Raw genomic sequence first — 25,003 nt, forward strand, 5'->3', positions numbered from 1 at the left:
CTTATCTTAATCGTCAGCCTCAAGAATGCACATAACCACCACCGTGATATCGTCTTTCTTGCCTCCTTTTCGGCGCTTTCCTGCCTTTCTACATGCTATAGAGAAGGGTGTTTCTTTCGTTCTTCTGATTGAGTTGCGTAGGGCTTCATCAGCAATAAGATTAGCCATACGTTCTGCACTTACACTGAGCGCCAATCCGGATTTTATAACTCGTATCACCTCTCTGTCGAACAGGTTGTCGAAGACCCCATCGGTGCCTACAACAATAATGTCTCCTGGTTCAACTCCGATCGACTTTATCTGTTTCAGGTGCAATGAAGTGGAGAGTAAATGTGAATCTTGATGCTTACAATAAGAGGTCATGTTAAGAAGTTAATAGATGATAGTGTCCCCACTTTTCTTGGTAATGCAGGTACTTACGACATGCAATTATTAGGTTTAGGTTGAAAAGATGAAAGAAATCGGAAGATCTCCCAGAGTTGCAATAGGCAATTAGGGTTAGGTTGAAAAGATGAAACTTACAACAAAATGTTTGAGATATAGATTCTGTGAAATCTCCCTGTCCAAATTTAACTACAAATCATGTTTGCAACTGTGCTAACCTCTGCATCATTTAGCGTTTCGCCTCCAGATTTTTGGAGTTGATATGGCCTGTTAAATCTTAGTTGTTGGGTTGGAGAATGGTAGAATACTTCATTATTTCTGACCACCAAAAAGCCACTATCGCCAATATTCACCGTATGAATGTACTGCGATCCAAGAAACAATAGTTTGTGACCGAAGACGCGCAATCCAATAGCGAAGTTGAACTGTCAAATGCCATAACTGATTGCATGCAATAAGAAGAATCGAAAACCTGGTCTTTGAGTGCTACGATGCAAGCAGTGGAGGATCCCAAGGCATTTGTGCGAGCATGAGCTGTTGCCAGCACCTGGTGAGGATCAACACAACCTTCAGGTGATGCACGAACCGCTTTCTCGGCATGAGACGTGAGCTCTCGAGCATATTCTCCGGCGTCGACGCCTAACTTGGCCCATCCGCCGACGCCATCTGCTACGCCGACGACTTGCTCATGCTCGCATACGAAGTGAGCGTCGTCTCCTATCAATTTTGTCTTCTGTGGTATGTAGCATGATCCGGCCTTCATCTTCAGTGGCCTCCTCTTGGCGACTGCATCGTGACTTCTGTAGACAAGAAGTCTGACGGTACATCAGAAACTACACATAAGAGAGAAGCTTATTCTTCACCTTTCGACGGACCTGCACCTCTGTTCCTGTGTTTCGGAGGGCAACTCTTGATCTTGAGCGGTAGGCGTGGATGCAGTATCATTGTTGTGGTACTCTGGGTTATCTCCCTTCATGAAGGAAGATCGAAACCCAAAATCGAAATCCAACATTAGACGGAAATCCCAACTCAGACAAGCTTGTTCTTTGAATTCTACGTGCCTGCATTCCTCTTCACAGGTTGATGACGGCCCCTTTGTTTCTTGGTGCAACTTTAGATCTCGAGCGGTAGAAGAAGACGAAGGACCATTATTTGGGTACTCGGCGGTGCCTTCTTTCATGGGGACCGCATCTCGACTTCTGCAGGCATGACCGCAATGAGACACCAAATTCGCGAAGTAGGACAGGAACCGAGTACAAGAAGCTTGCACTTTGCTTTCTGCGTCTCTGCACTTCTCTCTAGAGGCGGAGGACGACGGGTCCTTTGTTCCAGTGAGAATCTCCGAATCACGAGCGGTGGAAGAAGAAGAAGAAGAAGAAGCATGATCACCGTTAATGTGTTCAGGGTCGTCTTCCTTCATGTCGGAGGATGGAGGGCAGGAAGAAGGCTCGTCTTCCTGGATGTCTGGGATTTCGAGACTGTGGAGGTGCCGCAGGCGTTCCATAAAGCAGAACGAGGGCATAGTTTCCCTGCAGGTGCTGCATTCAATCGTTTCCTTGGCCAAATAACACGCATAAGCTGCCATATTATTATTGTTGGCAATGATGGTTATCAGACTTGTATTTTTATCATTCTGATTTTTATATTTTTAAAAATTATATTAAAATATCTATATTTACGAAATATAAATATTGAGATCCCTATAAAGGATTAAAAAATAATTTTAGTGAAAAATCAAGACAGAGAAAGAGAGAAGTTTTATTAGAGTAATTGAATTAAATGTTTCATTTTCGTAAATATAATGATATCGATATAATCTTTTTAAAAATGTAAGGACTGAGATACTAAAGATAACTAATTTCATTAATACTAATTTCACTATTACTATCAATCATATCACTATTTCACCATCAATTACATGCTAATATCTTGGTATGAACACAAGCGACACAAAGATGTGGTACCATTTTAATTTATTTTTATTTAAATATCATAAGTTGTAATATTATATTTTGATTTTAGTTTCTTAAATTACTCAAGGAGAAAATGAAAATAAAAAAAAAACAAATGCAAAGAAAGGAAGAAATAATTTATTGGTTTTTATTGGAGATTTCATTTGCAAAAGGAATATCACATCTCTCATTAATATTTACCAATTCTATATATCATAAAAAATAAAAATTATTTTAAATTAAATATACAAATATTGTCACGTACCGAAATTTCATTTTGAAACATAGACATCTTATAAATAGACATGCAACAATTCGCTAACTAAATCAAATTTTATTTATGATAAATTCAAATATTTGATTCATTACATCTAATAACCGAGTAAAATATTTATTATAGTTGAATTCTTAATAAAAATTAACAAAGACTAAAATAGATGCCTATGATAAATAAATAAATAATTCAACACAAATTGATTGGGAATCTTGTGAAAATCAAAACAAGATAAAAACTAGTAGTTATCTTCTTTTTCTTATTGTATTTTTATTACATTTTTTTCTCTCTTTTCAATAAGAAAAAATCACTATTTATCCACATGATATTTTGTGTCAAAATTTTGTAAGCATCAAAACCACTGTTATGCAAAAAAAAAAATGATGTTAAGAACTAAAATCAAATAATAACTTATCAGAATTTTATATCTTTCGATGTCATTTAAATTTTTTTTATTTGATCAGTAATCCGACGAATAATTAACTGGAGGTTCAAAGTTCGTTTGTACTTTTTTTTTTATATCGATTAATAATTATAATCAAATTAAATATATTTTATCTAATCAAATATAACTATATAATCTAAAAAAACGTCCAAAAGATTGAACTTTAATTCCATGTCGTATCATCCGACTTCGTTGAGCAAAATCAACCAGTAAATTGTGTATGATCTTTCTCATCTTAATTGTTAGATCATGTACCTTTCTTTCCCCACTGCTTACAATCATAAATTACTCTGTTTCTTTTTCTTAACAGGTAGATTGCCCTGTTTGATTGCAACAAAGTGCCACGAGATAGATAGATAGATACATCAGCAGTGCGCACCGAGCATTTGTCGATGCCTTCTTCAAGTCGGGGCAACTTTGAAGACCATCATCATTCACGCAGCTCTCGTCAACTTTCCCAAAAGTAATCGTAGAATATTGAGCCAATCAGTCATGGCAGGCAACTTTCCCTTTGCTAGAGAGTCACTGCGCATACCATATCTTTCGCTGGTGTAAGCCCTCTGCAGTCTTCCCTCATCTTCTTTGCGGCTTCAGCAATCTCAAACAGCCACTGGGAGTAGGGGAGAGATATATGGAGCCACCAACTTCCCAGGTGATGTCAAGCAGAGACGACCCCCAAGATCAAATCATCAACGCAGGGTAAGCATCACGCCTGCAGATTCCTTTGCTGGTTGTTGTCGTGTTGTCGGCTTACTGTTCTGCTGCAGTTGTTCCTGCTGCTATGACTGCCTGACGAGCTGCTTCGACTACATCTGCTGCTACTGCCTCTGGGACTGCTAGGCTTGGCAGAGAGTGAACCCATGGCCCGACTCATCATCTCCTTCTTTGTGCTTGCGCTCTTTCTCCCCGTCACAGTGAAGATGGAGTGAGTGGGTTCATCCATACCCATGCAATCTTCTGTGTTTTCCGCAACGGTAACCGCTACAAGTCATCATCCGTTTCTTTGGTGTTTTTGCTGATAGAACAGTGAAGTGGGATGAACAGGAGATCACTGCTCTGTTGGCTGAGGCATCATGTACCCATTGCTCTTTAGTTTCCCGAAAGCATCTCTGATGTCAAACTCCGCAAAATACTTTATTCTCCTAATTACTAGCTAATTATATATATATATATATATATATATATATATATATATATATAATCTTATGTAATTATTATTTTTAATATCATAATTTTTATAATTTTAAAAATTATAATAATATTCTTATAGATATAAAAATAAAATATCTAGATTCATTTATCTTAACAACATCAGTTTTACTAACGAAATGAAAAGGTAAAATGATGACGAAGGATCGATGATCCTTTGACAATTGTGTCAGTATCGACGTAGATACAAAACAATATTCACCTCTTATTGTTTTTCTAATCCACAACAATCACCAATCGATATAGTTTGTCATCACTAATTGAAATATTAAAATTATTTTTTTTATCTTTTATTTTTATATTTTTATTAATAAAATCAATTGGTAAATGAATCTAAATATTATATTTTCGTACTTATAAAGAAGTGAATATAACTTTTTAAAATATAGGGATCGAGATACTAAATATAAATAAATTATTATGAATAATATATAATTAGCCCTTACTTGCTAATCCTAATTATGTTTCGTTATCCTCGTAATGTTAACTTAGTTTGCTTTATGGGTATGCAATCGTTTGACAATGGCAACCATAACTATTACTACTAAGTGACCGTTTGCGCCATTGAATCCTACGGAAGGCATCAAACTCGCAGACATGACTTCTTATCGGAAGGCTTCTTCACCTATAAATGTTGCGACTAGAAGAATCGATTAGACCGAGTGACATGGAAAGGAGACTAATGAAAACCTTAATAAAAACAACAAAAGGAGATTATAATATTCTTAATTTAACTAAAAAATATTATCTCACATAAAGCTCGAGATTTGAATATTCTTAATTCAACTAAAAATATATTATCTCACATAAAGCTCTCGATGGAATGAGTCGAGACATTGAGGTTTACTGAATGTTGTACCATCTCAATGACACCACCTCCTGAATGAGACTGGTTTCTTAAATTTCTGGGACAGAGATAAATGTTGATTTAGCTCCTCCCGAATCATTTGTTCATTGACTGCCGAGCTAAGAAAGAAGGATGTCTCTATTTTTTGCTATTATAACGTTCCTCGCCTCGGATTGCAAACACCACCATCTTTATCTCAGTCATAGAAACAACCTCCCAAGAATACTCACACAGGCTTCGAGCTCACGGTTTACCTTTCTACGACTCTTATATTCTTTCGTCTAGCTTTGGTCTGAAATGTTCAGAAAAAATGATGCTCCAGAGTATCAACTCAACCCAAGATCCCAATGTTTCTCTGCCAGTTCAACGGAGCACTGGAACACACGGAAGCTGCAATAGAAATCCAAAATGGTCAATCATGAGCAATTCAAAAGCATTCACTAGCTGCGTTCAAGTTCTTGAAACATATCATAAACAGCTAGGGGAATTCCTTGTCGATCCAGACCGATCAAAGAAAAGAAAAAGAAGAGCTTGAACATTAACAACAGAGCATTCACACAGTGCCGTGCCTGTCATTTTTAGAAACATTACTCAATAATTCTCTTATTGAATCGTAATCATACTCACAGCTGGTAAATCTTTGAGGTTAAATACAAGATAATAAGATATTAACATTCGGTCAAGAAAAGGTTGCAAAATGTTTAGTTAACTTTACCAAACAGTTGAATTATTTGCCAGCTCTATACACTTGGACTAATACTATGGGTTTGGCAAATAGCACAAAACTGAAATCCATCAGTCAAGTATGGAAGCAGAGAAAATTGTTGTCGTTGTGCACACTTCTATATCTGGTCATCCTGTTGAAGGTGCTCCAAGTCTACATATCCTGCAACGTACCCTGGTGTTTGCCGTGTAGTGTGTTGATCAGATGCAGCACGGTTCATGTGATTGCACAACCAAGTGAGAATGACTCCATTGAAGGAGCAAAATGCAAAAATTTACTGATGCAGTAGTCACTGCATGTCGATCACCAACTAATCATCAGTCTACTCCAAATTCATAGTCTAGCAAGTGAGTAGAGTGTGATAAGGAAAACTAAAAGACCAACAAACATATGTTGCACTTCAAACCCCAACAAGGCCATGACAACTTGAATTTCTGAAGCATAGATGACAAAAATAGTTTATTTCAACCGACACAGTATATTCAAGAAAACATTAACGAAAAACTCAAAAATCACCCAAAACAATTTACATGATTGATCATCATTGACAGTGCATAAAGATCAGAAACAAAAACTTGTAGGTTGCCTTTTTCTCTTAAATAAGCAAAAATAGATGTGGACGACTGTTGACATTACCCATATGCCAGATGCTCTAGCGAAAGTAAAATGAAAATTCTGCAATGCCCGCAAGGTTATAGGCATAATACAATCCTAAGAAATCTAGATTATTTAGAAACAAAGATAATTGTGAAGTTTCATATCATGTGTAGAAAACTGTTTATTTTGTATTATCTTGCTACGATATGAAAGAAGGACCATTGCCCCCTCAGTGTTACAGAATATTCCTAGCTCGCTCACAGTTTCCATACTGACTGGTTACAAAACAGGTTTTCCAGATCTATCTTCATGGGCCAAGTGACTGATCTTGCACAATTCCTTGTCCTTATCACCAGAAGTTGGTTGGGACTCAGCTGGACTCATTGGCTGATTCCAACCAATTTGTCAACCTTAAGAAAAAAGAAAATAAAAAAAAATATGAGGCAGAGCCATGGATCGCAATCATAGGAGGGGAGGGAAAAGGAGAGACAGTCGGACAAAATCTGTAACTAATGTGGTGGACATGTTGATTTTGTCATGTGTAGATAAAAAGGGAAATGGAGAAAAGGTTGCTCCTAGTCTCTTGAGGGAATAGAGGAAAATCATGGGACCATGACTGTGATCTCAGAGAAAGAACTCCTAAATCCAATGCTTCACCTGTCTGGTGATTAAATGGGCACCAGGGCCATAGCGAGGAGTTTTTTTTTTTTTTTTTATATGTTGCATATATAATAATTGATTAATGTTTACTTTCATAACAAATATATAATTGTAATTTTCTTTATTAACTGTTCACCGTTATTTTTCATTAAACTGTGACAAGCATTTGGATGTTTGGTTATCAATGATAGGAATAGACCAAAACCACATCCACATCAGTTTTTGCAAGTAGCAAAATTTGGATACATGGAGGGTGACAAATATAGATCAATATTTCCATGACCATATCCCGACTTCATTTGAATAAAATAAAGTACTCTGGTTGGAGTATTTCATCATACTTTCACCCTTACTGTTATTTATATATTTTCCTAAAGGTAACTTAATTGACTGACACTAGTATATAAATGAAATTTCAGACAGCTGCCTACTTTTGAGCATCAAGTTTTCCCATAATGTTTATTAAAGTAATTATTAAATCATATGCACATCAAGTAACTGAATAAAACCATTTAACAAAACAGAAGCTAGACTTAAAACATAATTGATTTTCAATTAATTTCCACAAGAATAAGACTGCTGTGCCAATATTTGGATTCTCCACAGCCAACATTTAAAAACAGCAAAACACCATTTTTTGATAAATAATAAACTATTCCTAATATCTCAAAAAATTAGGACCATAAGCAGGGTGCAAGTTACCTTTGCATCCAGAATGAGCAAAATGATAACATCTTGTATAGCAACAACCTAAGCTGGTAGCTTCAATCGATTGAAGAATAACAAGAAGTGAGACTCTGGTGCCCAGTACACAAAACCAATCACGGGCCCCCCTCTAATGTACTGCCAAAACATGATGTTTCATGAAATAAAAATAATAATAATAATTTCAAAACATTCACAAAGAGTTAAATAATGAATATCAAACCAGTATCTCGATAGACAAATCAATACCTTTCCATCAAAAATCACAAGCTCACCATCAACCCATCGAGGATTCCGAAACCCAGGATCAGCGAGCCTCCCTTGTCCCTTATATCTAGCAATCTGGTTTGCAAATAAAACTCAGTCCTATCTGAACGATTAAGCGGTCAAAGATTGAAAAATATATATTAGAAATGTACCACTCCAAATTCTTCAGGGATAATGCCCTTATGAGGAAGCTGATTTTGCTTGCCAACCTTTGCACGGAAAGCAACCTGTTGAATCCATGGACATACAGTAGCAACTTAACACCATTGATTCCAGAACCAGTAACAAGTACAAAGTGCCAATTACAGTTAAATCAAAGCCAAAACCAAAAGAAGACTGGGGGAGAGGCAAGCAACCCAAGTCACAGAAACAAAATTACCTGGAACCATTGAACCAAAGACAACCAAAGAAAGAGAGGTGACAGAAGCTAAAGGATTAAGTAGAGGGAAAGGCAAGCAACCCAATTCACAAGGGGGAATGCACCGACAAATGGTTTTCACTTGCCACTTGTTGGCCTGTCACCTTCATAGTTCATTCCAATAACATGCAGCAGATGATATATGATCCTTGCATTTATCTGCCAAGATTCAATCTCTAGATCGACAATATACTGCATGCTCTTATCACATATCTTCTCTATACCTCCTATTTTGCATTCAACAAATCCTTCTAAATCTTTTCCACTGGTCTACCAAATTCCATTTAGTAAAGTTCTAAATTAAATCAATACCATGTATTCTCATGTCAAACCAAGGTTCTCAATTTCGATATGTACTGCCCGGTACGAGCGGTATGTACCGGTCCGAGAGGATACTGGAACGCGGACTGTCCTCCACCGGACAGTACCAATGTTAGGACCAATACCGAGGCATACCGACCGGTACCATCCTGGATTTCGACCGTTACCAAGGCATACCGATCGGTACACCCTGGCATGATAGACGAAGGTATTTTTAAGGTTTTAGGATGTACCATCGGTACACCGTAGTGTATCAACAGTATATACCGGTACGTACCATACCGAGCAGAGCTCGGTACGCTGATATGGATCAGTATTCAAAACCCTGTGTCAAACCATCTAACACCCAACAGATACATAAAGTAAGCAAAGGATTCTTTATGAGGAGCCATAAATCAATCCTTGATTTCATTTCTCAAAAGCCAAAATCAGTCACGACTATGTTCTCTATCAAATTGTATCACCCCACGCCCAAACAGTCAGTCATGTTTCACCAGCCATCGATTGATATATAACCTGACACAGCTCCAAAGTTGAGGATTAAATTGATTTAACAGTCATAACTGGTACATGAGAATAAAAACCATAAATTAGGCAACATTAACTGCATGAAAACCCAGTTTAACAATGGTTACATAGAGTCATAGTCTTTATTTGAAATTGATCATGTAATTGGTCAATATTTATGCACTCTTCATAAAATCAGCATATATAATTGACTACCAAGGATGCTCACACACTTTTTATTTATCCTAATTCCTAAGATCATTTTGTTACCACCTTATGATAGAATCCAACTCATAGTTCGGAAGGACAAACCAACTACTACATAGGAAGGTCTTAGCAACAATGTGATGTTATTTCGTTCTTATATAAATGAATATCCTTCATAACTGCCAATATCAACATTTACACAAATAAGCTATGTTCAAGAAACTTATGCAAGAGTTAAATTTTTGGCCGTGCTACTGGTAACTATTTTATGGCATCAAATTTACACTAAGGCCTGGCCAATTTTTGGTCCACATCAGCCAGGCAAAGGGTCATGTTCAGTCATACCTTTCTAGCAAAGCTTTAAATTTACAACCTTAAAACTTGTGTACAACAAATTGTCACAATGGAAGGTTATTATAGTTCTGCTTCAGCAAGGTCTGAAGTAGGTAGTGTTTCATGGGCTTAAGGCTCTTTTATAACTCTTATAACATGACAATATAGGAAGTGGATCTTTTATAACTCTTAAGGCTTCTTATAAACTTAAAAATCACCACTTTACTTCTCTAACACTAAAATATATGTATTATCTTGGTTTTTTTTGGAATTACTTTTCTTCACACGTCCTTGTATCTCCATTGTCTCCTTGCCTCATCAGATACTTCAATAAGCATCCAGATTAATTTCTCATGTCCATGCACTAGGAGTACCAAAGTTTTTTGTGATGATTGAGCACAAAAATATGTTTAAATACTAAAAAAATATTAATAACTATTAAATAGTAACATGAATTTTGGAAATCTGTAAACAACAATTGAGGTAGCTGTATTAACTTATAGAAGAAACCTGGCATAAATAAGGTGAATTTGTAGCATGGTTTTTAATTTCGATGTGTACTGCCCGCTATGGGTGGTACATATCGGCCCGAGAGCCTCTCTGCACGTGGATCGCTTGCTACCGGACAGTATCAAATTTTTTGCCCTGTATCGAGCGATAGGAGGCTGTATCGAGCGGTAACGTCCCAAAATTTCGACCGTTACCGACCTGTATCGAACGGTAGCAATCGATTTCAACTGTTACCAACCTTTTAGCTATTTTAGCTATTTATACCTAAAAACACTAATACAATATGTATTAGTGTTTTCAGTTATTTTAGGCATACCGCTCAATACGCATCCGTATGTGCTGTACCGCGCAAGGCTAGGTATGCTAGTTCAGACGAAAATTGCAAACCTTGATTTGTAGATTTCAACTCATGAAAGAATTAACAGAACTATGCAAAGATTAAACTTCTTTAAGTCTTCCATTTCCATAGTCAGCTGCTGGAACTTAAAGCCACAAGTCCAGAAGTACCTGACCAGCTGGTACAGAAGGATCACCAGTCAGTTTAATTGCTTCAACATATTCATAAAATTCTAAATTCATTTTCCCCTGAGTATAATCCTCTTGCCACTGACCATACTTGCGCTTTAGATGGAGTACATTAGAGCTGTACATTCCATGTGAGCCAATATATAGTCCTGCCATAAAATTATGAATGTAATTTAATATAAATTGTCAGAATATCACAAAAACCCATTAAAATAAGCAACATGAAGAAATAGGATTCTGCAGTTCCCATTATTTACTATTAAATGTAACAACTGAATGATGTTAATGCAAAGTAGAATACCACTTAGGGGATCTGAAGTCAAAGGTATCTCAATATGGCTGAAGACTGTTGCTTCAAGTAAAGAATGATAGTTCTGTCTGTTATTGACACTGTAATTAAGTAGTTCCTGAAGATCTTTAAGTACCTGCAGCATCAGTTGAGGATAAGATTGATTAACAGCTCCACAGTTGAAAATATCAGTTACAATCAATTAGATGTTAATTTCATGCCCATCTGCAAAAATCATTATTCCATCAGAATATGATCAGATATAGCAAATGCTGCAAAAGATGGGAGTCTGTTACATCCAGACCAACATTGTCTCTTATTACCTTGGAAAGGCCAAATATGAACCAATTTTACAAACAAAGAACATCATTTTGGTGGCTAGTCATAAGAATGAAATTTTATGATATAGTGTGCCTACTGGTCCATGAGTATTGTCATTGTTATAGATAGTCTATAGCAGCTGCTATAGCAATCTATGGTGTTAGGGGCGATGCTGTTTAATTACTTCCAACTCCATCAAGGGACTCCATAGAAGACATTATTGTGGGTCCCAATAGTGCTGTAACCAACATATTTATATAGATTAATTAAAGAATGCTCCAACAGACAAATTAAATCTAATCTCAGATTTTTGAACCCATACAATATATTAAAAGAACCCCAAGAAAATTCATTTTTTAGATTTTTTATCGATATCTAGATAAAGAGGTCTAACTTCTACTTTACCTTAGCATATCAAAACCCTCTTTTTAGCTAGCAAATGACATTGGGTCACCTACCCCACTGCCCAAATTGTTCTCCAACATCCATAATGTTCCTTCTTGCTCTATCTCACTTGGGTGCTCTCTCTCTTTATACATCTCTCTTTCTCCCTCACGCTCTACCTGTAGCATTCACTCTCCTTGCTTCATTCTCATTGATCAAATTGTGTTCTGTTGCAGTAATGTGCAGTTTCTAGTATTATATGTCACATATTTAAGATCATATAGTAAGATTGTGGATGATAAAGCCACAATTTAAGATCATATATCTATTTAAGATCATATATCTCTTTGATAGCACATCCAGACCACCTTATGAAAAATATTTTGTTGTGACAATATGAATATTTGGTGCTTAGTCCTTGGTTAACTGCAATGTACATTATTGACCCCTAACACTGCATTGATTGTCGATGATCATGCCACAATTGATATGATGATATTGAATAACATATCAACCTTACAAGAAACTTTTGCCATAGACTCTATGTCAATAATTCAATGTCTGGGTCTCCGCAATAATACATGACTTCTCTTAATAGTACATAGTATGAAGTTATATAAGTGATTCATATTGGGCGTATAATTGCTTGCTATCCTACCAGTCTGCCACTACATACCCACTACACCGTTTTTAGTCAGTGCATGAATTTCTCATCTTAGAAACATGATTATTATAAATCATAAATTGCCATCCAGGTCTCCTGTTAATCCTTAAATTGATATAAAGGAAAGGAGGCTTTTACATATCTATACTCTCAAAGTTTGGAAATACTGAAATAGCATATTTGCCTTACAAATTTTGATATGGCATATATCTCTCTCCCCAAAAATCCAAATCCTTCACATATCCCCAGCCAATTAGCATCAATCCGGAAAAACATAAGTTAAACACAGCTAAACGAAGCTAACAATAGCTAATTTGAGTTAAGAATGTATATTTAAAAAAAAAACCCTAAAATAAAACTAATGTTACCAAAAGAGGAATATATATATATATATATATATATATATATATATATATATATGTATGTATATATATATATATATATGTGCAATTTTAGTTTGAGATTGAATTTCATACACCAACCACAAAGAGCCCTATTCCAAAGCCAAACTAGAGACCTTACAAAAATTATTAGTAAGTCCATCAAGTTAATTTTAATATTGTGACTATAAGCAAGGTTCAATGCATGAGGTTCCAGCCAATGCAACCATAAGATGTTTCCATGACCTGATGTACTGGACGACAAAATCACATAGTGACCTTCCATAGTGCCAAGCCACACCAAGTTGATTTCCATATTCCAATAAACACTAATAAATTTCAAGTGCTGGTGCATTTCAAAATAAATCATGATATCTTGGTTACAGAAAAAGGCTATAGAGTTTTAGACAGATCAAGTTTCTTATAGAACTACAGAAACTATAAAGAGATATACAGGCAGTAGAACCACAAATTACATAGCTTTCTTGTTGGTATATTAGGTGATGCATGATCGTTAATACAATTACAGCAACATAAACAAAAAAAATTATTAATTAAATCTAATTTACAAGAAAAACATGTCCAGAGTGAATTCTATAGCATTTAATCTGTAAAGTTGTTGAAATAACTGTTTTTGCGTACACAGGAAAGGAGGTAAAAGATATATGCTAACCTTCAAATGTATCTTCTCTGTGTTAGGGATCACCTTAGCAAGTTCAGACGAAAGAAGATCAGCACTCTGCCGAGCAAAGGCTTTTCTCTTTAGAGTCTGTCTTTTTTCATCAATTCCACTTCTCATAACATCTTGCTCTAAAATGATTGAAAAGGACATGTGATCTCTTTTCTCTAGCCTTGCTGGAACACGAACTAAATTTGTGGGTGGTATATCAGCAGACAGCTTTGGTGTTAGACCACTGATTACAACTTTTAGTGATACCTCACTTTTCCCTTCACGTTTACCAGTAGAATCTCCAGAATCCATTTCAATGTCTTCAATGTCATGCTCGGCACCAAAGTCATCTGATTCTAGACTTTCTAGCTCTTCATCACTACCATCTTCCTCACTACTTTCTTCCTCTTCCTCCATAATTTGTTCGACAACTTTGGCAATTAGATCTCTGTCTACTTTCCCAGGTGACACCAGCTTTAAGACCCTGACCTTGACACCAGGTATTAAATCTCGTAAAATGTTTTGTATAGTAGTAATTCCATCAGTGACATTTGTATCATCATCCTTTCCTTCAATTGTCTTTACATCTTCAGCATGTAAAGTGTTTTCTCCTTTCAAACTGTCAGATGAGTTTAAGTTGCTAAGACCTGATTTTTTCTCGAATTTCTTTGTCAAGTCTCCAGAATTTTCATTCTGTTTCAAATATGCCACCTGAAAAAGCATGCGTCATCTTTTAGCCAGCAAAGGGACAACAAACAAGAAACTATGAAACTAAATATGATTAAAGAAGAAAAGATCAATAACCAGAAATTTGACAAACTCTTACTGATATGAAAAGACTTAGAAATATTCTATATTCTGACAAAGATCTAATGTGCTGTTTAGTTTCGCATAAAAGATCACTTAACATTGACTTGGCCAGAGAAAGAAAGGGTGAGGGAGGGAGGAGAGCTGAATTATATAATACTCCACCTGAACAAAAAGGATAGATGAACTTTATCGCAATATGCACTCAATATAATATTGTTTTGAATTGTTTCAGCTAGAAGTTTATACCCTCTTGCATGAATAACAAAATTGATTGTTCTTGCACAAGTTAAAGTAAAGATTTTGTAATGCACCTGTTGCTTGTATCCTCCATTGGTCCTGGTGAAAAAAACTTCAAATAGAGGAAAACCTGGTCTACCACTGGCTAGCTGTCTGCAAGATAAAAATGAAGGAACAAATACTTAAAATTAACAAATAATATTGGAGATACCGATATATAGGCAATATTTAAAAGGTATAACATATTTACTTGATCATTAAATTAACAAGTCATATTAGGTGCGAAAATAAGCTACTGAATCTTGTTGGAGGAACAAGCAAAGCTCTCAAGGCTCAACAAACAGCTGCCTTGCCATAATGAAAACTTAATTGAACTTAAAATAATCATGTTAATGCGGCTCAGATAGCCAAGCTAACAAATTCTGGGACAATGTAACCATGATTCGCCTTACCGGTCTATACCGGTGTCCTGACCAACTGTTGGTATAGTATGTACTGAGCTGTACTGAGCATACCGACATAGTACATGGGGCGTAGTGATGTACCACCCATACCAGTCTCATGTCAAACCAGTATGTACCACCTGTACCAAGCGATATGCCATGATATGGTGAACCTTGAGTGTAACTAGCTCCTAATGTTAAAGAAGGACCATATTTAGATCATTTACGAGAAGTTGAAAATGCTTGGAAAGTTCTGGAGCCATTTCCCCTAGCAAATTTTTCATGAGGATCTGAACTGTCATGCTCCATGCCAGCTTCCCTGTTTTAAGAGGGAAAACCCAATTTTCTCAAATAATTTCATTAAATGGTTTTCAGTTTTTGTTCAATTCACAAGGCAGACTTGGCTGATGTTTTTCTTGCATTTATATTATTGTAACCAAAGTTTTAAATCCCAGCCAGATGCTGATACTAACAGATGGTCGGACCATACAATACTGACAAAAGATCACCATATCAACACTCGGTGTGGGTCCGTACTGTCCAAACCAAAAAGAAATAGGCTGAGAAGAGAAAAAGAAGAAGATGATGAGGAGGAGAGGGCAACATGCATAGAAATTAGAAGGCACCAGCAGTGACCTGAGGAAGCACCAGCATTGAGGGGAGAAAGAGGCGTTGGCTGTGGTGACGTGAGGACGAGGTGCTGATGGCAGTGACATGAGGAGAAGACACCAGCAGCAGTGATGTGAGGGGATGCCCGTGGCAGCAACAGGAGAGATGGATGCCTCAGGCAAAATTTCCTATTTCACATGCCGGGCCCCCATTGTACCATTAAATATCAGGCAGTATGCCAACTTTTAGAACCTTGGTTTTTAACATAAAAAATGTTCTCAATATTCAGTCAGCGATAATACAAAATAACAGCTAAGGAAGAGTAGCTTGAACTCGGTAGAAAGAGGCGCATAAGCTTGGTCCATCAATATCCTTCAAGAACCTAAGTACCATCAAAATATGCTCAGTTGTATGTATTATACAAGTACTGATACTGCCTTCAACAAAGCTAAATGTGAGAGTCTCCATACACTCGATCAAGAGAATTCAAATCACACTGATCTTTTAGTTTTTCAATAAATTAGAATTTTAATACTCATTTCACATTGATTCCTTGATGAATTCCGAGATGTTCATGAGATAAATTATACATCGTTACAAAGCTTATCAAGTTAGTTATTCGAAGCATTTTACATAATTCAATTTTCTTAAGAAAATTATATTCAGTTTTCATATGTTTTCTTAAGAAAATTATATTCAGTTCTCTCAACAAAGGTTATGGTGGTAAAAGTTCTTCTTACTTTAGGAGTGAGTTCCTAGATGACTTTTAGTTATTCTATAAGTAGTTAATTATTTCTTTATTTAATTTGATCTAAAAATGGCAAAGAATCAATCGCTCATTCTTGGAGGGTTGTTCCAAGCCTACCACTATATATACCATATCTCGTAAGTCTTGGAGGCATAGAGTGATTTTGAACAAGGTAGGCCTTACTGATCCGTACCGATGTATCGACCGACCATCGGCATGGTATGTACTGAGGCATATCAACGTACCATAAGTCGGTACATCGAGGTGTACCGACGACATGGTAAAATTACCGAAATTAGATTAAAAAATACCTAAAAATAAAAAAAAGTTAGATTAGGCTTGTTAGGTTGGAAATATATATAAATTTAATATAATTTTAGCAAAAAATAATCTAAATTAGGAAAGAATAGTGAGATATCTTTATCGAGCTTTGAGAAGTAATTTTATGGTACATTCTGAACTGTCCTTCAATTAGTATTAAATTATCTATAAAGAAATGATTTGAATTGTTAGATTTTTTTAAACAACTTAAATTTTAAGATTCAAATGAATCAAGTAATCAATCAATGGATATACCTGGTTCTACCATCCACAAGTGGTGGATCGGGATCCTCGATCCTATGTATTTGCATATTAGTTTGATATGCTTATCGAACCCAATCCTGAAATTGATCCTATGACATAGTATACTGATACACCGTATGCCATTGGTACATCAATACGATGATGGTCGTAGTTTGATGGTCGTGAACCACATGTGCCCGAGGCGGCTTCTGAGACAAGGACAATTGTGGCATGTATTGGTATGGAGCATGGAGAATGTCAGAATTTTTAATTTCGCCACTAATCTATTGCTCCATATCATAAAATCATCATCGTACTACTGCTCGAAAAAGTATGACCAACTATCATCGTACTATTGTTGGCCGTAAGATTCTCCATAATACAACATCTCTGGATACAATTAGCTTGGCTCTATGTCTACGTTATGTAGATTCTATCGCATCTGCTCAAAAGCATTCATTGCCTTCTCATTCCCCTTTTGTATATAAACTTAACCAGTACCTCGTCGAGCCCCATGATTTGAATCTTGGGTGGCATGTGTAAAATACTGCTCCTCGGCCCATGCACTACTCTCAAATTGTATAGATGGAACCATCGACTACCCAACGTCGCCACCATCATTAGTCGAAGCACTACAATCCACATTGATGCCATGTCTTTGGACTGAGAGGGTTGTTGAATGCAATTAAGGTGTCTCATCGCCCAACTCGATTCTTTTCGACGGTGCGGTTGATGCTAGCGTCTTTCCCTTTGCCTTTACACACTAGGCAAGTGAAATAAGTTGAAGAAATTGAGAGAGTAAAATGGGTTGAAAGAGGGGGGAGGAAATGGTTTAAAAACCCTTTCTTATGATTCAAACGATCAAATTGATCATTTGAAATAGGGCAATATAAGCTCTTGATCAGTAACGATCGAAATCCGACCAATACAAGTCAGTAACGATTATATTTGGATTGTTACCGATCAGTACAAACCCCATATCGCCCAATACAAGATTATATAATGGTATCGCTTGGTATAGGGCGGTCCGTATACTGATCCCCTATCGAACCGATACAAATCGCTCATACTTTGCAATACAGCTCGGTACAACAAACCCTGATTTTGAATGAAAGAATAGTTTCTTAAGAGGTCTTTGTCCATTAGATTCAGAGTTGTATCTCTTCGGTGGATTCCCCGGAGTGGTGAGTTCTTAGGTCCTATATCCCTAATTAGACTCGTCGGTGTTAATATTTGTATCTCTTGGGTGTTATCCTTGGGTGTGTTACTTGTGCAGTGAGCTTGTAATCTTCCCTTCTATCCCAATTTCCACTTAGTTCCTCACCATCCCAAATTCAAATGGCAGGAAAAGATCTATCTAGCAGTTGTTATTTATTGTTGCATGTATTTCAAATTTAATATATATAAAAAATACTTCCACTCCACATGACTATTTGATCCTTTACAACCACAAGTGTCATCCATGATCTATTTTTCTATAGTTGCAATTTTACAAGTTTTAATTGTCATACAAAATTTTAATTAAACCAATAATAACTAATGCACCCATAACAAAAGAAGCACAAATGTAGTCATCAATTCACAAGTCAGGGAACTAAACAAATCTGGAAGCAAGTAATACACCTGGGGCTGTAACTTCTTGCAACATATCTTCCATACTCAGCGCTTATATGTATAATTCGACCATATGGATCAGCACCATCTTCTGAAAAACCTGACCACCAGCCAACCTGCATGTCTTCCCAAACACATCAATTTCACTGAAGCAAAAGTACAAAGTGGGAAAAGAAACCATTGTTACTTATCACTAGGATATCAGAAAATTTTCTTAAAATACAAAATCCACTTTTGTAACCCCCAAAAAAATCATAATGTAACTCCCTTCCAATCAGCATCATACACTAAGCCAAATGAACGTCAGTGTTAGTGGTCTAACAAGTTCAAAGACAATATACAATATTTTTTACATATAATTGTTAAAACAATCACCACAAAGCAAATACTTTGCCAACAAGCCTTTTCAAATCATCAAAAAAATTTCTTAACTAAATCATCTTCAATTGATATGAAAAAGTTAAACATCATTAAATTAAATTAAATGGACTTTACCAGCAAGAATATGTTGTGAAGCTATTCAACCTTGAACTGGGCTCAGGCAATGGCCAACGTGAGCCTAGCCAGTATAGGGCTGTTCATCCTATTTTTTGGGAAAATATAAAATGTCAGTCTCATTTCCAGTGCCATCGACCACCATGGAGGACTTAGGTGATGGTATGGCAGCTTTTTCAACACTTGAATCAATCCTTGTCTAGAGAAGCTGAATACTATAGAGAAAACTTCAGAAAGACTTCAAACGACCAGCGAAGGCTCCTTAAACCAATATCCAAGTGAATTAAAGCAGTGTTACAGCATCCTAAATAGATTGACAGACTTATAAGACTCCTAAATCATCCAGAAATGGCAAGGAGAATGACAGTCTAACATAGGACTGCCTTCCTTATTCCGAACAGGTGAGGAGAGGGCAGTACTGCAGCAATACAACTCAGAAATTGTAGCACAGTCTCAAATGCTATCTTTTTATTTCTAATGTATAAAGTAGAGAAATCTAGAGTATTTATATTTCAACTTAGTGTATAGGACTTGGGCATTGGAAGCACAATAGAAAGATATGATTGTAAATTTCTCAGGCTCATGCTTGGACACTCCTTTATGCTCATTAAGTTTGACACATTAGTGGCAATCTTTCTTTGGAAGATCTTGAGGGGCTCCAACTTAAATTGAAAAAACACATATTAAGAAGATCCTTCTAATGAAAAATTCATAGATATTTTGATTATTACCAAAGGCAAAACCTACATAAACATACAATAGTTAACCTTATTATTCTCTCACTAATAAAGGTACTAGATTGCACAAACTGTTACTAGTCAAGTCACCAAACATTAACCATTCACTTAGATTCTTCAAGCACTAAATCATTCTTTATAACTTGACTGGCCATGTGCCATGGGATAGACTAATCTAAATTCTTTTCAAATATGCCATCTGGACAATTCCGATTGACTTTGAGTTCAGTCAGAAACTTCAAAAGAGACATGTCATCCACTAGAAAAAGCAACCATAATTATTATTTTGGACAGCTTATTCAATCCAAGAATACTCCCACTCTCACCATTTGTTGCAAAATGTAACTCCCGAAGTCAAAGAAAACCTGAAATAAAACTGCAAGTAAACCTAAGAGACAGCACAGGCACTGAACAGCAGTTTAAGAGATGTGTGTTTGGCCCTTTTTGTAGTCAACCTCATCTGAGTGCTGGACCAATTTATAGACTGTTACTTGCATATTATCAGAAATGACAATAAAAAAATTGCATAGATTGATGACACATTGTCTAATCAGACTTGATGACAAAACATATTTACTACTTTTGTAACAATAATTGGACAAAGCTTCATCACTAAATCAATTGCTGAAGTAATAGATATTTAAGAATTTAAAAGAAATGTATATGAGTTAACCGACCAGTCCTGCCCCAGCATGGTCACGAATGTGAGCTGCACCATTGTAATTCTCTTCCTCTATAGCTCTCTGCAGCAACAACACTATTAAGAAAAAAAATAAGCTTAAACATGATAAACACACAAGACAAATATCTTACATTCATAGTGGATATTGCTGTCCCAACAATATCATTTTCTGTAGCACCAGCAATAGCCAACTTCAGCTTTACAGCATCTTCATACTCCTCTTTAGCAATAGCATCATTTAACTGTGACTGAAACAAAACCATCATAGGGAATGGAACTATTAGAATAATTCCAACCGTATCATGCTCAAAAAGATTCAAACAAACTTCGTTAAGTAAAAAGACATTATGTTTTGTAAAGTTGTCGACAACATAGTTAGAAGTTAAAAAAAAAACATCTGCAGAGACTAAAACCAACAAAATAATATTTACACAAAAGTTTGAATATGGACCTTAATATTATTGCAAGATCTGAATATCCCATAATTTGAAGATCGCAGGAATGACGCGGGAGCTATATACTACCTTGTAGCTCTCATCTTAAGATTCCCAGTATGAATGTTAGACTAACAACTAATGCAATTCTAAACTACTGATTACATCAGAATGTTCCCTATCTATCAAGTACGTACAAATAAAGAAGTAGCAACTGGGATGTATCATGCATAACTGAGTTTAATGACAATCATCAGCTTTAATCAAGGGCAACAAACTAATAAATATGCAGAAAAAGCAGGGACACTGTAAGCATTCTTGTCTGCACCAAATAACCTTTCATCATAAAGTATCCTTATCCTGTTGTCAAAGGTGATTTAAAACACATCAACACCTAAAAGGTAACCAATGCAACTACATATGCTGGGTTTATATGCATTGTAGGTTCAATCATTCTGTGGCATGTGATCATGAGTGGATAAAGCACTTCCAACGAAGAAACTATTGTTGACAACACTTAAACCAACCAAACAAGTATGCCATATATAGTCAAAAAGGAACTAGCTCCATATTATGGGAGATTTAGACATAAAATTGTTAAACTGGTCAAACAACAGAAATATTTCTTTACAATAAGATTCTTACGAATGTCAAATACATCATCTTCTCCATGATGTAAACAATTTTCAACCAAAAAATTATTAGACAAAAATCAAACCAGCAAAACTGTGTGATTCATGGTAGAAGAAAGAACCAACACCATAATTTGAGAGATATAGAAATATAAATGTCAAATTGATCATAATAGCTAATAATAACTTAATAATAGAATTCCTACAAGTACATCTACTTCATGATGGTGCAAATGGTATACAGAAACAAGTGAAATTATTGGTTTTAACTTTTAACATCAACGTTTTAAAGTTATCTAGCTCCTACTTTGTTAAATGTAATAGTATTTTCATCAATAAGCCCCAAACACAAACATACATAGTATGGTACTATATAGCAACAACCGGGTAATAATGAATAAATAAAGTAGTCCCAGTGCAAAAGGCTTCTGCCAAGATGGGATCTAGGAGGGTACTCTTACCTTTGCAGGTAAAGAATGTGTTTCCATGACGCGGAACTTTGTAACCAAGGTTACAATGTTGCACTAACACTCACCCTCTAATAAGGCAATTATAACAACCAAGATATGATTTTATAACATTATCCTAAAGCAGTTATTATGCAAGCTTCAGATGCACTGCTGTCATTCCACTGAACAACCAAATCATATGCTTGCCACATTGGCAATTTACAATGTGCTTCACATCAAATGTCAAATTCTTCAATTTTTTCAATGAAACAATAGCATATTAGAGTAATCAAATGGATGTGCCAATTGCCATTAAACCACCAAATCTCTTTTTTAAGAAAACTGAGGCTATTCCAAAGTGGGTGATTACTGCCTCACCAGGCTCAAGGCCCTTTTAGAGAAAGGTTTCCACGTTTCTCCCTTACTTTAAAATGGTAAAAATAGTAGCAGACTCACTTTAAGATGGTAAAAAGAGTAGCAATTTGCTGAAATTAATCCAAGTTGCAACCGCATATATAACTAGGATAAAAAATTTTCACTGCATCACAAGGAGGAAAATTTTAGATTCACATAAGGGGGTCATAAGGTTGCTTTTTGTGGCAGAGACCAAATTTGAGTCACAAAAATAGTGCCTCCTCTTGCAGAGGCAAGGCTGTATACGTTGTCTTTCAGACCCAACATCAGTAAGACTCATGCAACCGAATGCCCATTTTTTAAGTAAGAGAACAAAGTCAAAGAAACTCAAGCAATATAAGACTGTGGCTCAAGGATTACAATTTCAGTCCGTACCAATGTACTGACCCTTGCTAAGTATGGTACATACCGAGACGTATCGATGGAACGTCGGTACGCTCAAAATTATAAAAAACAACAGTAAAAAAATCTGAAAAATAGACAAAAAAAAGTTAGATTAGGGTTTTTAAGTTAGAAATAAATATAAATTTAGTATAATTTTAGCAAAAAATAATATAAATTGATCTAATATTGATCAAATTTTGATTAAATCATCGTTAAATTCACTAATAATAATATTAAGAAACTTAATTAAAACTTGATTAAACCTATTATACTATCCCAAACATATGATCCAATCCTTAATATGCATCAAATATAAAGATTTGACCTATTAAGTGTCTAATTTTGAAAAAAAAAATCAATATTAAACACATTAATCACAACATTAAAGACCTTAATTACTCCCTAATTAACATTATTCTATCTTCAAAAATATATCAAACAACATATTAGACACTAAGTCATATACCACATAGAATAGGCTTAATCATCTCATAAATCAATGAAAATATAGAAAGAGAATACATACCTCTGAATTAGAGTGTTTTTCCTCTTAATCCTCCCAAATTAACATCCTAAAATTGGATCCAATGCATAACTCGTAGCTTTGTTGAGTTTAGGAGGGTGAAAGTGTGAAAATAAGAGAGATATGTAAGCAAAAAAGAGTTTAAGAGAGTTTAAGAGATTGAGAGAGTGAAATGAGTTGAAAGAGAGGGAGGAAAGGATTTAAAAACCCTTTTCTAAGTGACCGTTTGAAATAGGACAATCTCATATCTTGATCGGTAACGATCGAAATCCGACCGTTATCGACCAATACAAGTCGATAACAGTCAAAATCCGAGCGTACCGATTGTTACCGATCAGTACAAACCCTGTATCTCCCGATACGGGTCAACTGTTCGATAGAGAGTGGTCGGTGTACCGGTATCCTATCGGACCGGTACCAGACGGTATGCATTGGTACAGCAAACCCTGCCGTGGTTCAGCTTCCATCACAAGTATCCACCTGAGCTCCAGAAGAAGTAATTCTTCCCATGAAATGAATCCAGCGATAGGTAGATTACTCGACTTTGGTACTACCCTTAAAAGGACAACTTCAAAAGAGGAGATTTTACCTTTAAGATGGAGAGAAGCCTCTCCTGCTCCTCGATTTCCGTAAAATGCCGCTGCCACCTCTCCCAATCCCAATCCCCTCCATCCACCCCATTCTCCTCCTCCATAACCGTCTCCTCCTTACCCTGACCCTTCCCCCCTGCCGAGGCATCAGCCGACGACCCATTCCTTGACCAAGAATTTCGGCACGCGGTCAAAAAGTCATCCCACCTCTTGGCGGCGCCACTAACGACGTCCCGGACCAGAGAATCCCAGCTTTCATGGGCGGAGCAATCGTTCTGGGAGGAACCTTCTTCCTGCTCATCCGATGAATGGTTCTTCCGGCAGCGGCAGAGGAAATGGTCCGGGAGAGCCCTAGAACCGCCGGCAGGGGCCTTCTTGAGTCGGGGAAGGGCGCGCCGAGGGGGGCTCGAGAGCCAACTCGGTGCTTTGGTAGGGAATTTGGCGGCATTAGGGTCGGCGCGGGCGGAGGTCGACGAAGGCTGGAGGCAGGGAGAACGGATCGAAGCCATTCTACGTCGTGGAGAGGCGAAGGGATTAGGTTGAGCAGCGTTACGAGAGGACGGAAAGTCCCTCTTAACGCTGTCCACCAGACGTCTGCTATTAATTGCTGCAACGAGCGGTGTAAAATCCGACCCATTAGCCCAATACCCGAAACCGGAGGGCATTGGACGGTGGCCTGAAATAAAGATCCGACCCGTTAGCCCAACACCCGAATCCGGCACCTAACGGCAGAAGTCTTCTCTTAATTCATACGATGTTAAGGTACTGAAGGAAGCAATACATCTTAATTTTCTTTATTATTTTTCATACAATATTGCAATACTCGGCCTGTATAAGTTTCAATTCAGGAATAACTAAAGATGAATTTAAATGGACCAAAGAATTACCTGTTGTGGGCAAATTTGACTAAGCCAAATGCTGAAGAGAATAGTTGGATCATCAATTTCGATTCAAATTTGATCAATGTGAAAAAGACTGGAAGATCAAAGACTCACAAGTTACAGATTCTTCTTCAATATCCAGATAGCAGTAGTCGTTTGATGAT

General features: G+C 36.5%; 1 protein-coding gene and 1 long non-coding RNA gene across 5 annotated transcripts; one reads left to right on the top strand and one right to left on the bottom strand.

Moving 5' to 3' along the window:
* Positions 1–3,615: 3,615 nt before the first annotated feature.
* Positions 3,616–4,051, top strand: LOC135611683 (uncharacterized). Its single transcript, XR_010486628.1, has 2 exons — positions 3,616–3,754; positions 3,823–4,051. It is a non-coding gene; the product is annotated as an uncharacterized LOC135611683 (long non-coding RNA).
* A 923-nt stretch (positions 4,052–4,974) lies between these two features.
* On the bottom strand, positions 4,975–24,534 carry LOC103984594 (protein EXECUTER 1, chloroplastic). 4 transcript variants are annotated; one of them, XM_009402121.3, is made up of 12 exons: positions 23,958–24,534; positions 20,664–20,780; positions 20,528–20,593; positions 18,628–18,734; positions 14,715–14,793; positions 13,597–14,304; positions 11,187–11,310; positions 10,868–11,034; positions 8,217–8,291; positions 8,047–8,139; positions 7,795–7,935; positions 4,975–5,501 (listed from the first exon to the last, which is right to left on the bottom strand). In XM_009402121.3, exons 1-11 carry the CDS (start codon positions 24,465–24,467, stop codon positions 7,843–7,845), a joined length of 2,139 nt encoding a protein of 712 aa, XP_009400396.2. In that variant the 5' UTR covers positions 24,468–24,534; the 3' UTR covers positions 4,975–5,501; positions 7,795–7,842. The 4 variants fall into 4 exon arrangements, with proteins under 4 accessions (XP_009400396.2, XP_009400395.2, XP_009400393.2 ...); XM_009402120.3 differs by lacking the exon at positions 4,975–5,501 and adding an exon at positions 5,687–6,009; XM_009402118.3 differs by lacking the exon at positions 4,975–5,501 and adding an exon at positions 5,687–6,269.
* Between the last annotated feature and the right edge of the window lie 469 nt (positions 24,535–25,003).

This window comes from Musa acuminata, chromosome BXJ2-5, assembly GCF_036884655.1.
Source record: "Musa acuminata AAA Group cultivar baxijiao chromosome BXJ2-5, Cavendish_Baxijiao_AAA, whole genome shotgun sequence".
In the NCBI taxonomy this organism is placed as follows: Eukaryota; Viridiplantae; Streptophyta; class Magnoliopsida; order Zingiberales; family Musaceae; genus Musa; species Musa acuminata.

Bases quoted from the DNA above. Each gene is read 5' to 3' on its own strand.
- LOC103984594 (XM_009402121.3), bottom strand. From the start codon at position 24,467: ATGGCTTCGATCCGTTCTCCCTGCCTCCAGCCTTCGTCGACCTCCGCC. The intron at 14,794-18,627 runs GTGTATTACTTG...TTTATCTTGCAG, and splicing joins GCAAGAAGTTACAGCCCCAG to ACAGCTAGCCAGTGGTAGAC. The intron at 8,140-8,216 runs GTACATTTCTAA...TTTGCAAACCAG, and splicing joins TCCCTGAAGAATTTGGAGTG to ATTGCTAGATATAAGGGACA.